This window comes from Lagopus leucura, unplaced genomic scaffold (assembly GCF_019238085.1).
Source record: "Lagopus leucura isolate 7727_CA_CO unplaced genomic scaffold, USGS_WTPT01 Super-Scaffold_739, whole genome shotgun sequence".
Taxonomy (NCBI): Eukaryota; Metazoa; Chordata; class Aves; order Galliformes; family Phasianidae; genus Lagopus; species Lagopus leucura.
In genome coordinates this window covers 8802845-8819486 of record NW_024962255.1, presented here as the reverse complement: position 1 = coordinate 8819486, position 16642 = coordinate 8802845, and the positions used below count along the sequence as shown (strand labels likewise).

The 16642-nt window shown below is 39.0% G+C and overlaps 1 protein-coding gene across 1 annotated transcript in view; it reads right to left on the bottom strand.

Moving 5' to 3' along the window:
- REEP3 (receptor accessory protein 3) overlaps positions 1-16642 on the bottom strand; it is a 37356-nt gene that overhangs the window by 10041 nt on the left and 10673 nt on the right. Inside the window, exons 2-5 of the mRNA XM_042863246.1 lie at positions 11727-11799; positions 7447-7523; positions 6838-6958; positions 5430-5543 (exon numbers count right to left, since the gene is read on the bottom strand). Coding sequence (XP_042719180.1) covers positions 5430-5543; positions 6838-6958; positions 7447-7523; positions 11727-11799 — 385 coding nt within the window. The remainder of the gene's footprint in view (positions 1-5429; positions 5544-6837; positions 6959-7446; positions 7524-11726; positions 11800-16642) is intronic.

Sequence of the window (16642 nt, the reverse complement as noted above, 5' to 3'; positions counted from 1 at the left end):
TGGTTTGGCCCTAAGTAAAAATGCAGGAAGAGACACACCTGCTTAAAAGTTGCAAAGTGAGTTCACTCATCATGTGATATAGTACAACACAGTAGCCATTTGGAAAGTACGTAGGATTATGCAATTAAGATTATAGTAATTAACATGCTAAGAATTCAAATTACAAGCCCTGATTTATTATTTCTCATGGGAGATAGACAGGACTAGATCCCAGCTGGGAAAAATCCAACCTTGTTTTTCAGTGCAGATTTGGACGCAAGCATTTTCATTTTTAAAGGAGAAAAAAAAGTCAAACAGTATGCCCTAAAACAACTTAGTGCCCTAAAGCAAACAGCAGAGTTGATGTGTCCAGAGCTCCCGGGGAAGCACGGCCTCACTGAATGAGGATGCAATGGATTCATACATCAGGTCCTTCATTGCAACAGCACTTATCAAGATGTGAAGCTTCACTCCAAGGTGTACAGCAAGTATTAAGAACTGTGGAAAAACAATTAAAAGAAACAGCACGTGCCTGAATCACAGCAGGAACAGGGCTGCTGCTGTGCTGCACAGTCACAGCCACACACCAAACGATTCTGTACTTCCTACCATCCCACCAGTCTCCTACTGCCTGGAAGCAATCTCCAGTCACCCAAGAGCCCAGCCAGTCCAGCCAACTGAGGATCACCACCTACTCCATATCACTGCAAAGTGAAAAGGGTGCGTGCATTGTTATTCTGTGAACGTGTTTTGGTTTTATGGGGAATTGTTGTTTTTTGTTTTTTGTTTTTTAGTTTGTTTGGATTTCGGGTGACTTAATCTTTTTTTTTTTTTTTTTTTTTTTTCCTCCTTGTGCTGTTGTACTATGTTATTTGTTAAAGTGCTCATATGGCATTTAAGTTTCAGGAAGATTCTTCCACCACCCATGCTCAAAAGAAACAAATAATTGCTTTTTGCAGAAAGTAGGTGGTTTAAGAAGATCTGTATTATTTCCAGCTAAAAAACAATATCTGCCTGAGAAATATTAAATACCTTCTATTATGAGAAATGTGAGAGCAACACTGACAGTTGAATTTTTAACACATTAGGAGCTTTGAAAGCAAGGTCTATGTTCACAGAACAGATGACAGGGCAGTCCAGCTGCAAGCAGGGCTGGAGGGAGACCTCCTGCATGAAAACTCGCAGCATTGGCAGCAGCAGCAGCAGCAGCAGCAAGCACTTCTGCTCAGCCATACCCTCAGTGCTGCTGCTCCCAAGGAGACAGGAGAGGAGCTGCCACCCCTGCCTGGTTCTGGGCCAGGCTCTGTGTCAGAGTCAGTCCCATTATTTCAAGGGTTCATGCTGGAAAGGAGGAAAAACTGTGGGCTGCATCCAGCCCAGCAGTTGCCAACTAGATCACATCACGATGGGAGACCAGCACACATGCAGCATAGGCAGAAGCGCACAGGAAACCTTCAATTTTTATGTAAGTGAACGTTAAACAGAGATTAACTGCAAAATTTGTGTAGCCTTAAAAAGCAGGACTTGGAAAACATGTCTGCTTATTTATTCAACAGTATTTATTTCCTAAGACATATTAAACCTTTTTTAGAGGCTGCAGTCATTACCAGGAACCAATCTTAAGCATTAACTTGTAGCAGGTTTCTAAATTTAGTTTTTGCTAAAGATAACCTACTTCATGGACTGCTTTTTGGGACTATTCAGATTCCAGCAAGCTATTAATGCACAATCTCACCAGCTGACTCTCGTATATGAAATTCCCTTCTCGGTTTTGCCACACGGTTTTTATACACTTAACCCAGAAAAGCCGCTGTAAACAGATACCACGCTGTATTATCTGCCTCAGGACTTTTTTTTGTTGTTTAAATTGGACTTGCACCCCATCAGTGGTAACCATCTCTGAACAAAGCTGCTTGGCTTCACTGGACAAGTTCTCAGTAGATGGTGCATTTAGAGTTGCTTGGAGCCCTGTGACTGCAAAGCCATGGTGTGCAGCACCCACATTCCCAGCTGTTCTGTCCCAGATCTGACCCAGGCTGATGGAGTACAACTTCTGTTCCCTCTCAACCTGCAGAGGGGCTGCTGTCCTGTGGATGACCTCTGCATTGTGCCAGGGAGCAGCAGCAGGGAGGAGGGATGAACGCAGTAAGGCTGGTGAGCTGAGCTGCTAATAGTGATACTGGCTGGGTGCCACAACTGACTGCAGGATACCTTCCTGCATCATGCACTAGGCAGGAAGAAGAGGAAGCTTCAGCGAGGCCAAGAGAAAACAGAAAAGGCAGCAGATTTCTTTTTTTAAAAAACAAACAAACAAACAAACAAAAAACAATATTTGTTTGACTTATGTTAACATAAGTACACTTCAGAGCTTAATAGCAATCGTGCTGGTGGTGACAAAGAAGCCAGCATTCCCTTGTAGCCCAAGAAGTCAGAACATACGTGTGGGCAAAAACTGGAAAGTACAGTTAAAATTGCACCTCCAAGATGTGGAAAGCAGATGCACCAAAATATAATTACTGGTGGAACTTCAGTTATAGACAATTCCAAAAAAGCTATATAAAATGGAGTTGAAACTGCCCTAATCATATGAAACTTTCATATGATTAAATTCATCTTTTGCTGATTCTTTTATACCTTTAAAGTGTTTTGGGGGTGTTTTTTTAATTAGTGAACTGTAAAAATTCAGTCTAGAGCATTCTTCATCTTAAAGTATTCCAAAATAAGGATTTTTCGAAGAGTTTTATTCTCAAATTAACTGGACAGTAACAATGCACTTTTCTAATGTATGACATTTAGCAGCTTTTGACACTCTGCATTGGAGCTGGAGTACATCAACAAATACAGTTAGGGCAAGTAAATCAAATAAACACACTTCCTTATCAACTGCTTACGAGAAATAGCAGCTTTACAGTCAGCTTATGTTGTCTGGACACGAACTTCACGTGGACAGTGGCTAACAAGTACCAGCTAAAAATATCAGTATAGGAATCTAAACTGTAAGCCACAACTCCTGCCAACTGCAGTTTAACTTTACAGCTCAGCAGGCTTAAATCTAGGTCACAGTTCAGCAGACTGATCTGTCTGCTTCAGCTTCCTTCGAACAGCTAATCGAGCATTTAATATTAAATCCATTCTCCTTTGACAGTCCTTGGAGAAACCGCTCTTTCCCACTTTCGTTCTTGAAAACATTCCATAGAGTTTCCAGGGAATTTTACTCAAGTCCAAACAAACTTACTACAGTCAGAGAAAGCAGAGATCCTAGCATCATTCACCTGAATGCTTTACTAAGCAGCTTCCTTCAGACCTTCTCTTGTCTTTAACCTCCCACATTCTCTGCCCCTAATTTGAGAACCAACATTGAGATCCAACGTGTCAGAATAAGCATGCTTGCTCCCTTAAAAAAAAAAAAGTGATGAAAGTCCATCTCCTTTCCATCAAAACTGATCCCACTAATACACTGCAGAATTCCATCCCTGAAATCCTATAGCATGCTCCACCAGCTCATGCTGAAGGGATAATCTTCCCACCTGCTGGAGGCAGCAGTCAACTCTTCAAAAATAGGGAACAAAATCAAGAACACATGCATTGTCTCCATTTGTCTGCATGGAGTAATCATGCTCAGCTTTTTGGAATGACAAACTGCACAGAGGTTTGACATGCCAAAATAAAGATTTTCAGAGGGTCTCTTCTTTCATGCTGCTTAAATCATATCTATTTTAGGTCTTAGATATTGTGGTTGTTTTACCCAAACTTCTCATCTGCACTGAAGTAATTCTGTACGAGTGGTCATGAGCATGTTGGATACGTTTTAACAAATGGAGCAGGCATCCTGCCAGCTACAGCTGAATAGCAACATAATCCAAACACGGATGACATTTAGGCAGAAGTTACTCATACTTCAGAAGAAACTGGGAGGAGATGTGTGTGTCATTTATTTTATAGTATTTCTGTAGCACCATAAGCATCAACAAGGAAATATCCAGTCTTCACCAGACAGACATACATAGGGAAAATACACAGAGTGTAAGCATCATTACAGGTGTCCGATATGCTAAGTTATGGTTGCTGTTCAGCAAAGAATTTGCATTTTTAGCATTTTAAATAGCACAGTTCTTAGAACTTTTTCCCAGCAGAATATTTCCAAGTTAGATTTGTTGTCACTGTTTTTGTTTGGTTGGTTTGCTTTGTTTTAAACAGCCTACTTTCATTCTGGAAATGTTCATTCTAGAAGTGTACTCTATTTCATTCTACATCATGGCAATACTAAGAATTCCAGTCCCAAAAAAAGAATCAGTGGTCAAACTGAACCACGCTTTGAGCATGTGAGGTTCATTGTGTCCATACTGTAAAACTGTTCTTTTTAAGCTGCCACCCACATACATATTCAAAAAGAGAAAGGGAACAAACAAGGTACGCATGGCTCTTTTTCCAGTCCTTTTCGAGATACAGTTTGAAAATGCAGTCCTCAAAAAATGCCTCATTTAGAAAACAAGTTTGCATAAAAGCATGGAAATTAAATGCTAGCTGTACATCCTTAATTGTGGCTGCCTAGGACCACCACCACCATAGTACTTTTTGTCATGTATTAACAGTTCTCAAGTTTTCAGTCCCATTACAATGAACACAGCAGTTCCATTTATTCCCCAGAGGAAATTAATCCCAATGGCCTCAAAACTATAATTTACCTCAGATACACACATCTTTCTTACAATACTTCTTTGTGCTTTTCTTTAAATGGATACACATAGCAAAAAAGTCAACTTGCTAGTCAGTTCTACTTCCTTTTGGTGGCCCTTCAAGTTGCTCAGAAGTAACTTAAGAGCTTACATTTTATTTTGTTAGACCCAGAATCCTTTGAAATTCGTCTGAAGGTCACGAGGTTTGTTGGAACTTGGATCCAGAACAACCACAGGTTGCTTACTACATGACTTAACCAAAATTAAATAAAGTAAAACAATGCTAAGCAGCAATATGCAAGCCTATGCTTAGTGCATTAATTTAATAATTTAATCAACTAGTTGCAAACAAGTTAATTGTGTCAAGAAACTTATCTGTGGTAGTAATCTTTCATGCCTTACTTCAAATATGCAATTACCTCAAGTTGATTGGAGAAAAACAGCAGAAAGAAGCCAGAAATCCTTTAAATAGTTTGTTTACCAACAAGAAAGCACAACAGAGACAGAAAAGAAACAATGGTCATGTTTACCAAAAGCCTGTATAGAAAAATGCATGGTATCTTCTGAATTACAGTAATTGGATCCCCACCATTTGAAAAAATAAATAGAAGTCATCTTAAACAAGCACAGTATGAAGCCCTTGGATTGTGTTCCAGGCTCTCCAAACATTTGCAGAGTTAAAACTTTTTATGTAGGAATGTATAAGCCTGAATATCACATCATACCATTCAACAAGTATATCAAGGACAAAGGCAATCAGTGTAAGCAGGTTACCTTCACAGCTGCTGTCACTGCAGCGGTTGCTGCCAAATTCAACCCCTGTCTTCCAAAATTCACCATGGTCTCATAGCCTCTTTCTTTGGCTTGTACAATGTACTCATCAATCTCCTAAAGCAAAGCGTATTTCAGTATTAAAAGGCTGTGTGTATGAGAATCCCATTTCCCCACAGTAATATTTTTCTTCAAATAAAGATGACAGAAGAAGTCTTGAAGGAAATATTTAATGGAACAATTACTCTTAGCTTTGTATACCAATCTTCCATTCATTTAAAAAAGGATCAAGTCTGGTCAAACAAGAAGATAAAACAGAAGACTTTTATCCCGCTCAGAAATCTTGCAGCTACAAAAGTGTCTAGAAGGGAGCAAGCTTAAATTGCCAGCCAAATGCTATATAAGGTAAACAACACTCTTAAGATGAGATTAATTCGTTAGAAAGGTAGAGCCACCTCACAAAATACTTCAGAGACCAGAGCTCTGACACAGGTAAGTATCAAGGACTGTAAAGCCAGGACACTTATTTCCAGCTGTGGTAAATGGCTAGGGTTGGAGGTAAAGGCTTCAAGGTAATACACAATAGATAGCAGACTAGGGAAAAAATACCTTTATGTTACGAAGTTACATAGATCTGCAGTTCAACCTTCCTAAGGCCAAGATGACATCATTCAAATCATGTCAACTGCCTGTTCGGCCTAGTAAAGGCCAAACCCTGTCCTGACCTATTGCACTGACTGCTTATGCTCCACATGGCAAGGTTTAGCAGCAGTAGTCTTCACAAATTACTCTTTCCGCACATCCAAATACAATACTAAAAAAGAATTAAGCAGATCTGGGGTTTTTATACTTTGGATAAAGCTAAATAGCTAAATATTCTTTCAGCTATGTTCTGTTTGCATACTTTTTTTTGTTTGTTTGTTTTGTTTTTTGTTTTTTGTTTTTTTTCAGACCGGTCCCTTAGAATTCAGTAGAAAGTCTATTTTCGTATCCTTTTCACTTTGCGAACCAGAAAAGTCACCTATATAATTCATTCTGAGAAGTCCTAATTGTAGGATATGCTAGAAAAAATGATGACATGAAGAGCTGTTGCTAAAACTGTACTTTTGCTTCTATCCGTACCCTTCCAGCAGAATAATTGACTGCATCACTTCCACTCAGCTGGACTACCAAAGGTATGCTAGGTAGACCAGAAAACACTATGCTAACTCACGTCAGTACAAAGTCTCAGACTGTAAATTAAATGGAAACAAGAATATAGACAGTCATGTGCACTTTTCTAGTCCAAGTTCATGCTGCTTGCTGAGCCAGTAACGCACTGATCTGCTTTTATGACTTGTTTAGCAATGGTTAGTATTTCAGCATATAGTATTTCCATATTAGGCATTAAAAATGAGAAGTTATTCCTTACCCTTTCTTTAGAAGAAAGAAGAGGGTGGAGAAATTTCCTGTACATTAAACTCGCCCCTCTGGTATATGGAGAAAGGAGCCAAATAACAAAAGCAATTTTCAGCTCATAATACAGTGGAAACCTAAAGACAAGTTGAAAGTCGCATGAAATTAACAACAGGAATAAAGACACAAGCATTAATTAAATCAAGAAGGTATCTCCAAACAACTGTATGTTAGCATTTAATGTTCTACACATGCAATAAGTCAGAAATTAAACAATTTATAGACGTATTGATTTATTTTCTGAAATTAACACATCATCACATGCAAAAAACAGAAACAAGTAACACAGTTGCTTTGCGTTTCAAAATCCTAAACAAAAAAGTCAACCTACGCTTCCAAGCATTTCATTCTGCTATTCAGCTTCTACAGCAAAGGTAGATGCTTTGTAGTGTCCACCTTGAGCAGCACTGTACAAGCTTGGAAACATAATCCCAGAAATCTTCTAGCAGGGTAAAGAGAATTATACCCTCTACAAGGGCAGCCTCTTTTATAGAGGTACATCACTACAAAGCATGTGAGAATCAAATATCATTGCATCCATTGTTTGTAGAAAGCATGCTCTTACCAAGAGATTGTTAGATCAGTTATTGTTTCAGTAACTGTATAAAGAGCAAATACAATCCAATACATCATCCAGCGAACCTGAAAATTAAAACACCACCATCAGTAAGAATTTATTTCATTTTTCTTTCCTTTACATAGAATACACGATACATTTAACAGTCCATCAGTTCAAATCTGTCAAAGCAAGAATTTCAACAGCATCTCCTTCTGGCTTCAGTTGAAATTATAGAAAGGCCCTGAAGGTTTTGTTTGTAAAAACTGGTGGCGGCAGCCATGAGCTAGATGAAATACCTGGGTCACCAGGGTCACCACCTCACTTAGAGGCAGAATCAAGTCCATGAAGCCAGTCTAATAAGCTTTAATGATGAGGAAAAAGAAAAAACAACACTGTAAGGAGTCAGTAGATTATCATAAGCATGAAGCTCAACTCCCAGTACAGCACTAAGGAGTATTTCACTCATCTGTTTGTTTCCAGCACAGTCAAAATTTTCAGCGTTAGTAAGTCAGTAGACCTTACTTTCACTTCACAACATATTTTATTCAGCTATACTTTGCATTTAGGTTCTCCATATGTACTTGTCATTATGGTACTGACACTGGAGCAAGGCAGAACAAAAGCATTTTCATGCAAGTTGGATGCTATTCACATGCCAAGAACCACAAAATCTGTGCTAACAAAAGAGCCCACCTCAATGCTTCAGAGTTTATTTGTATTTGTGTGCGTGGAGGTTTTGTTGGTTTGGCTTGGAGGGGGGGGTGGGATTGTTTCGGGTTTTGTTTTTTTGTTGTTGCTTTAAGATTTACACTATACATCACTCTCTTGGAATCAGACAATGCTCTTAAAAAAAAAAAAAAAACACCTCAAACCTGTATTTTAGTAGTTAATTACATCTCTAATTTCCTTGAACATCTGTTCAGGCTTTTTTTTTCTAGACAGATTATGTCTCTCAGAAAAAATACTACAGAAGTAGTTCCATGCATGTCTTCTCTAAATCATCAGTGGCCAAGCATAACATATTTCCAAAATAGGTCAGTGCTAATCAGAAACAACTGAACAAGCAGTGCTTAACTGAACACCCACGTTCTTTACATTCTAGCGCCATCCATGCTTTAAAAAAAAAAAAAATAATTAGCAACTGCTGCTACCAGATGCAGTAAATTCATTTCAGGTCTTAAATTCATGTTAGTCTCTTTCAAAAGCAGCAGTATACATAGTTTCCCACAAAGCATGTAGCTCAGATTTGATCTATACATTTTTTTGAAGTGGACTTCAGTAAGTCTTAAAACCTCACGCTATGCTGCTGCCTTTTCCATAACTGTGCATTAAGCTTTGAAACTTCTTCCTTTGTCATGAGACCTATTTATCTTAAATACTTTTCTGCGTTTCAGTTTGAAAAGAAACTCAGTCATGTGATGACACTTCAGTCTCTCAGAGGATTTAAATATTTCAGGCTTGACTAAGCTAAGACAAACGTACACAACAGCTGAAGTCATCTCTGACAGGCCATGTGACATTTAGACTGGTGACCCTTCCATGAACCAGAGTCAACACCTGAATAAAAATAAAGTTAACATCTATCCTTGCTCCAATTTTGCATGTTTAAAATGCCACTCAGTACTGACTTTTTCCCACATATTTTTCCCAGGCTATTCATTATTTAATCAACATCTATTTATCCAATTAGGAACATTAGAAGGTGAGTTTCTCTCCAGATGCTGTGAAGAGAAGCGAGCGCTCCGCAGAAGGGCACATGACATCTGCCAGGAGTCCTGCTGCTGCTAGGGCAAAGATTCTCAAGGAGGTCAAATTATATCCCAACTGAACTAATGCACTGGGTACAAAAAATATCCCTGAAGAGTGAACCCATGCAATTCAATGGCTTCCATACCAGAAACATAAGGAAAAACAAAAGGTGATATTCAATGTTTTGATGCTGCCCTACAGACCATTACCAACTCAACTTTTCAAGATAAAAGCTTCAGAAGCTTTGATTAGGTTTTGCTTTTTATGTTAAAAGGGCAACTGCAGATTTATTTTGTCAGGCTTTTATTTCTACTGAGTGTTAAGCTCATTTTTGTTGGCTTCAGCTGAAGCACACAAAGCCTTTCAAGTCAGAATTTTGAAGCCAAGTTGAGAAGTCTGGTTGTTCAGACTTCTAAACTATATTTCAGATGATTATTACAGGCACTTTGGTGCAATACACTGAAAAAACTCCTTAAAGATCTTCAATCATTCCATTAAACCAGGGTAATTAAAAGAACAAATAATTCTCCTCAAAGGAAAAGATCTTAATTTCTAGAACCTAAAGTCCACGCATGCCTTACATTATCAAAAACAGAAGCAATAACCCGTCACTTCTTCAGAAATTATCTGTGCACATTTTGCACCATCCTGGCCTATGCAGTATGTCAAGATACCATTAAAGAAAACAACAGAACAAAACCAAAAACCGGGCAGAAGCAGTGGCTATGTCCAAAATGTCACTGGTATGAAGCTCCTGAAATCCTGTAAACAGAAACAGATGGTCCTGAGCCACACATAGCCCTGGTAAGGAAGCTGGGCTTGGGCCATAACATGACTGGCAGCAGAGCTGGCCATGTGGAACGCTGCGATAACCTACACTCTCTCTGAAGAAAATGACCCAGATGGGAAGATGAAACATGGATCATTCCCAAGATCTATCAGGACATTTATCCCAACTTGCAATGCTGTGGTAACTCACTGAGGAATCACTGTCATTCCCTAGCTGTGAAAAAGTCTTAGAGCTGCACTGAAAAATTAAAGAAGGCTTAGAAACAATGTGATGTTTCTTATTCATCTCAGTCTGGGGAACATTGTGGATGCACCTGCAGATGCAGAGACCGGTCAAAGATCACAGCTGATTGAAAAACCAAATTGAATAAAATTTGAAACAATTGGAAACATTACAATTCCAGGCTCTACTAAAGGTCTGGTGTGACAGGCATCTCAAAAAAGAAAAGTCTCTGCTACTTGGACAGTTGAGCAAGAATCTTAGTGTCATAGTATTTCTTTTTTTTTTTTTTTTTTTTTTTTTTTTTAGAAAACATATACTTAATCACTTCTTAAGATTATTTCTTGCATTAGAATTGGCAACTGCCATCCTCTATTAACACTATAGATGCCTTTTGAGAGAGCAAGGAGGAAAACTGGATTTATGTTCTTTGCATTATGTACTTCCTGACAGGTAAAGAAAGAACAGTACAGAGGAAGTTCCCTTACTTTTGACAATTTTTCCTCCTAGAAGCTCACCTGTGGCAGGCATTAGCTCTATATGCACAAATAAGGTGTGGTTTCCGTGTATAAGCTGATTAGAAGTATGAACACAAGGTCCACTTTGAAGCCTTGATGATGCAGCCAAGCTAAATGCAAGACATACAAGAGGAGGAACAACAGCTACCACATTCTGATGCTGCAGCAAAGTACAGAGCAGCACCATTAAACACCCAGACAGCAGCATTAAGCCACAGCTACAACTGCCAAATTAAAATGCCAACAGCACTGACTATCCTAAGTCAAGGAGCCAAGTTGAAGTGCAATAAGTGAGTTGCTAAAATCAAGTTTGGCTGTCTCTTAAAATAGGCAAGTAATTCAGTGACCAAAGCTTCTCACAACTGCATGTCATTTTTACAATAATTATCACTGCTCACTTTGAAACATAAACAGATGGATTCTGAACCACATAAATGTCTCTCCCCATAGAATCATAGTTTGGGTTATGTTGGCTTGCTTTGCTCTTCTTCACCATCTTAATCAGATCTTCTCCCTCCCTGGTTACATTTGTCCTCATCTTTGAAGAGCTATCCCTTTTCTCGGGTTGAATATCCTCTTGATCTCCATGCAACAGTTAAACCACTACTACTACTACTGACATGGTCACCAAGAAGTAAATCTGTCACAGCTTACCCACAGGTGTTGGCAGAATTCAGAAACTTCCTTCCGTCCTCTCTGTCCAGAATTGCATTATTTCAGATACTTAACTGAAATACAGCTAACATAAATCTTATATTTTAAAATCCTCCTGTTCTTTACGCAGCACAGTATGTTGGATACATTCCAATATGAAAAGTTTCAGAATCTAAGCTTTATCGTTCAAAACAAAAAACATAGCACTGCCACTACATTCACACAGGTTTTATATCTACTGCCAATATGATCAAACCAAACTTCCATATAATTTATTGCACTACATAATGAAAATGTCTGTTTTATCTCAGCAGAGGCATCTAATTAATTAAACAATTAAAAGCAGCGTGACTTACATATTCCTTCACATTTTTTGTCTTCACAGCTTTGTACGAGTAATATGCAGGATACAGCATCCCGAACACCAGCCTATCAGAAAATAAGAAGAGTTTTCAGAGTTAGTTGTACCACACACAGCAAAGCAGTAACAATACATCACCAGAGCAATCCAACTAACTTATTAACATTCTCTGGTTTGAAACAAACAAACAAACAAAAAAAAACAACCAAAAACGGTGTTACAGTTTGCTTGAAGGTAGTCCTGCAATATGTAAGAATAAAAAAGCACTTGTAACAAAATGAGTTCTGCTATTTGAGTTTGTTTTGCTAGAACTTTTCAAAACCAACATGTGGACATAAAGACAAGTGGGAATTAATTCAGTTTTGCTTAGACAGCCAGTTTCTACTAAAGTTCCTCAGAGTGCAGAGCAGAGTGAAAGGGTGCTCTCCAACCACGGTGAGAGCAGGATCAGAAGAAAAGATCTGCTGTAACAGAAGTTTGTTATTACACAGTGGTTTTACTAAAAATATTGCCCACAAACTGGAGGAACTGTTCTTTATGATAAATTGAACAGCAGGAGTTGCCATTTCCTTGAAAGAGCTCTGCACCCTCTTTCACCCACTTATCACGCTGTGCAAAGCCAGGCACCTGCCCACCCTAACTACCAACCGCCTAAAGCAGCTACAGCAAAGTCTGCAACACCACTGCAACACTGCTTACCAATTGCTGAGGATGGTTACGTGTGGGAGAAATTCACCCTTCCAGGGATACCCAGCCAGCTCCTAAGCAAGCTCAGAACTTAAACTTCTTAAAGCCGTGCAAAGAAAGACGCGCATCACATAGTATCTTAAAGGGCCCATCTGAGTGATGTACATCTTACATTCAAATGGTCAACATCTACCAAAGTAAATAATCAACTAATATGAACTAATATGTAAATTATAAATTATTAAAAATATTGTAGCTTTAAATAACTGGTAATACTAGGAGTACAAAACAGAAAGTAGCAGTTCGTGATTGTTTGTTTGTTTGTTAGTTTTTTAAATGGAAAAAGCCCCGAAGCCTTTACCTTCTTCAGCACACTAACAGCAAAGACTGCCACAGCTTTCCCAGTATACAGGGCATATGGTTGGGAGTTTGATGCACTTGATTTTGGGTCAAAACACCCTAAATGTTTTTTTTTTTTTTTTCCTTCTGACTAAGAGAAGATCCTGACAACATCAGTTCAAAAAATCCTTGGTGTACTCCAACATGAGATATGGAAGCAGAAGGAATACTAGACCTGACACCCTTCATTTGGATCAACTCCTGCAGAGGAGAGCTCTTTCTCTCTTCTTTGTCCCTGTGGAATACTCCATTCAGCAACCCATCAGCTCTGATGGCGCTCACCTTTCCTGCTCCTTAGGGCTGAGACTAGAACCATTGAACACCACCGATAAAGGAAAGCCTCATTAATTCAGTAATTGTAACTGTGACTTCATAAGCATGGAAATTTCTTCCTACAGTAAGGACACAAAAGAGGTCTGCGAACATCATAACCACTGCTAACTGTCAGATGGCTTCATAATTACATGCCAGTGATTACTGGTCACTGAAGCACCTCACAATTGTCAAAAATAGTCCAAAGCTATTCATATGGCTGTTTGCAGACTGTACATGCAAGTTTCTTCCTGCAAAGCATACAAAAGAGAAACAGACCCCTTACTGAATAGACCTTTGGTCTGCAGTTTTCCATTTAATCTACTGTCAATTAACACTGCTGTTATTTTAAAAGCTTAGCTTTAAATTCAAACAGCAACTTTTTCCAATCATCCTCATCATGAGTAACATCCTCAAAAGTTTGTTAGATCATCCGATATAACACAACTTCTTTTTGAGAGCACTGCTTTGGGAACAACTGTTCTTGAAGTAGCAGTCAGAAGATCACAAAGCTCAGCCACAGAACACCTCCAGTGAAAAAAACAGAATGGCACCCAGCACAACACAAATGTGACCAAGACAGCTTGTTTTCCCCAACTAGCAGATCTTTATTCCAGCAAATCAAGCTTTGCCCTCACTCTGTAAATCACAAATTAGCGCAGAGCCAAGGGTAAGGCTGCTCACTGCAGCTGACTGAAGACAGAGGCAGAGATCTGCAGAATGGCAGAAGGGAGCTGGGTACAATCCACACTACTGACAAAGCTACACTGACAGCAGAGCATTTCCTGTTCACACCAACACCCCAAACACCTCAGAGTTGTTAGCAGTACCTACTGTCACACATTATAAGCACATTCTTCCGCTGCTATTTTTACAGTAACTATACAATGCATTTGAAGGTTGCAGTGACTAGCCCAAAGCTTTTCAAACATAAAAGATTGAGTGTTATTTTTAAAACCTACTTTGTACTTCATGGCATACATTAGCACACTGCACTAATGTAGCAGACAAGAACAAAGCCAGCTTCCACAGATGGAAACAGATTTCAGCCGAACGTGATGTCATTTGCTTTATTTCTCCAGTAGATCTAGGGGTAATCCTGCTTACCAATGTGATTTCTCTGCCAATCGTACACCTAACTCTTGCTGTTTCCCAGCTGCACTCAGCAGTTAGTGCAGCACTCCTCCTTCGGTACAGCCACCTCCTCCATAGACATTCTGCTCACTCCAAGAGAGATCTTTCTTAAACATATTACGAGATGGAAATCAAAACACAAACTAGAAAAAAACCACCAATCCAAAAAGGACCAGCAAAGCCTCGAAAACCCAGAACAATGCATTTGTGTATCAATATAACTATCAAAACACACATGACTTGTATTATCACATAATCAACAGTCCTACACTTTAAATAGCATTACCACACACAACTATTAGAAACAGTAATTTCTGAAGGGAAGCAGCAGAACTCTCATCTGACCAATTAATGAGATATTGGCCACAGAACACATTCAGCCAGGTAAGTAAACAACACTCATGTTTTCAGGTTTGAATATAACGCAAATAACTATTTTTAGACATATTCCATATTTATACAATGCTATGGAAGTCTCTGAAGTCTCTCAGAAGTACAGCTTGCAGGGACACTCCTAAAACACAAAGCCATTAAACCAACAGCATATTTACAACCTCAGTCTACTGGCATTGCCAACGAATTGCCAGAAGCACTGGAGGGTGTCTGGAATTTTATTCTTTTGTTTCTCTGAAATGCAGAGACAAAAGCCACAAGTATTCTCTGATAGTACAAGCTGTTCAGGACACTCAGTCAATCTAAGACACTCTGGGGACAATGTCATTTGCTATGCTCGCCCTAACAAGTTTGATAACAGATGAGAGCAATTTGCCCACCCACTGACAGGTTGACAGACTTGGCATAGACTGATAGGGAGCCAAACATTCGTTAATGTGTGCATTTACATTACTAATATGCAGCAACACCCTGAGCAATCACTTGACAGCATTTGTCAGGTTGTAGAACAAAGAAACAAATCTACCCTGTCTGCACAAAGTCATGGAAGTGAATATGAATACCTGACACACTTTCTTACTTTGCTGACTTCATCCAGGTTCCATCCCAATAGCAGTCTTCCACTGTGATTTACAACAGGAGTATCTTCCATTCCCTTCACACACAAGCTTTGTAAGAGCAGGTAATACATGGAAATACCTGCTAGAGGTAATACAGATGACTTCTAGGTGTGTGTGTGTTATCAAAGCCTTAACTATACTGCAATATCTGTGCATAAACTTGTATATAGTAAGCACTACTTACAATTACTGTTTCGGGTCTTGTTTACATAGTTTAGCTTAAGCAAGATTCCTTTTGAAAGGGAAGCTTGCTAGTGGAAACTAAACAGCAGAATGAAATTTAGTCTGAAGAATGGTACTGGAGTTTTTGGCTGGCTGGTTTTGGACTTAAAAAGAAATGTGTGGTCATACCCATTAACAAATATCTCTAGGGTTTGATCAGCACACACTGGAAAAGCAATAACTCACTTGCTCAAACTATGTGTTATTCATGTACTTACAAGTCTGCCCTGTAAAAAGGACTCATCTTCTCGGGGTGGGGGAAGGGGGCTGTAATGCATAAAAGATAAGCTCTGAAGTAAGTTGTACCTGTTAAACATCTGTGTGGTATACTCATGATCAACATAATGAGTGCCTGTAAGAACCCTGTTAAAGGGGGAAAAAAAACCCTACAACTGAAGGGAAAGTAAGACCTTGAGTCACACCTCACTGGCACCCCTCACCCTGAGGATTACAGCCTGGCACCAAGTCCCACACTAAGCCAGCTGCTACCTTAGCTTTTTATGTTCACACAAACAAAAGATCGGCCAAACGTTTTTATCCTGAGTGTTTTTGAAAGGCACTACACTAAACGAAGATCTTCTCTCTCAACACCTGACAAAACTTAGTTGCATTTTGCTATTGGTCAACAATCAGATATGCAACATAAGCCATAATAATCTACATTTAAAGAGTATGTATCCAAGTAATTACAAAAAACAGGCTTAGACAAAAATGGGACAGGGGAGCATAAGGATAAACTCTTGAACTTCCCACCAAGTTGAGTTCTACTTTTGTTCCCCCTCCCCCCCCCACCTCTCTGTCCTCATGCAAACATACTCCTATGTATAATAACAATTGCAAGAAATCTGAAAGAAGACAAAGCATAAATATATATTAGAAAAAAAACATCTCCCATAAAGGATGTTCTGTACTGGAATCTTACTCATGGCCAAGATACACCAGTAAGATCGATTGCCTATTTGCATGGGCTTGCCAGCTTTCTCTCTGAGAGAACAAGACTTAGATGCCAAGAAAGTACTACTATCTTTAATTAACCTGTTCGTTATGCAGGGAAATTTCTTTTCAAGTCCAAAATGAAGACTTGCCCTTCTATGCCATTATTAAATATAATTTTAATACACTCTTTTAAGAATTCCCATAGTTG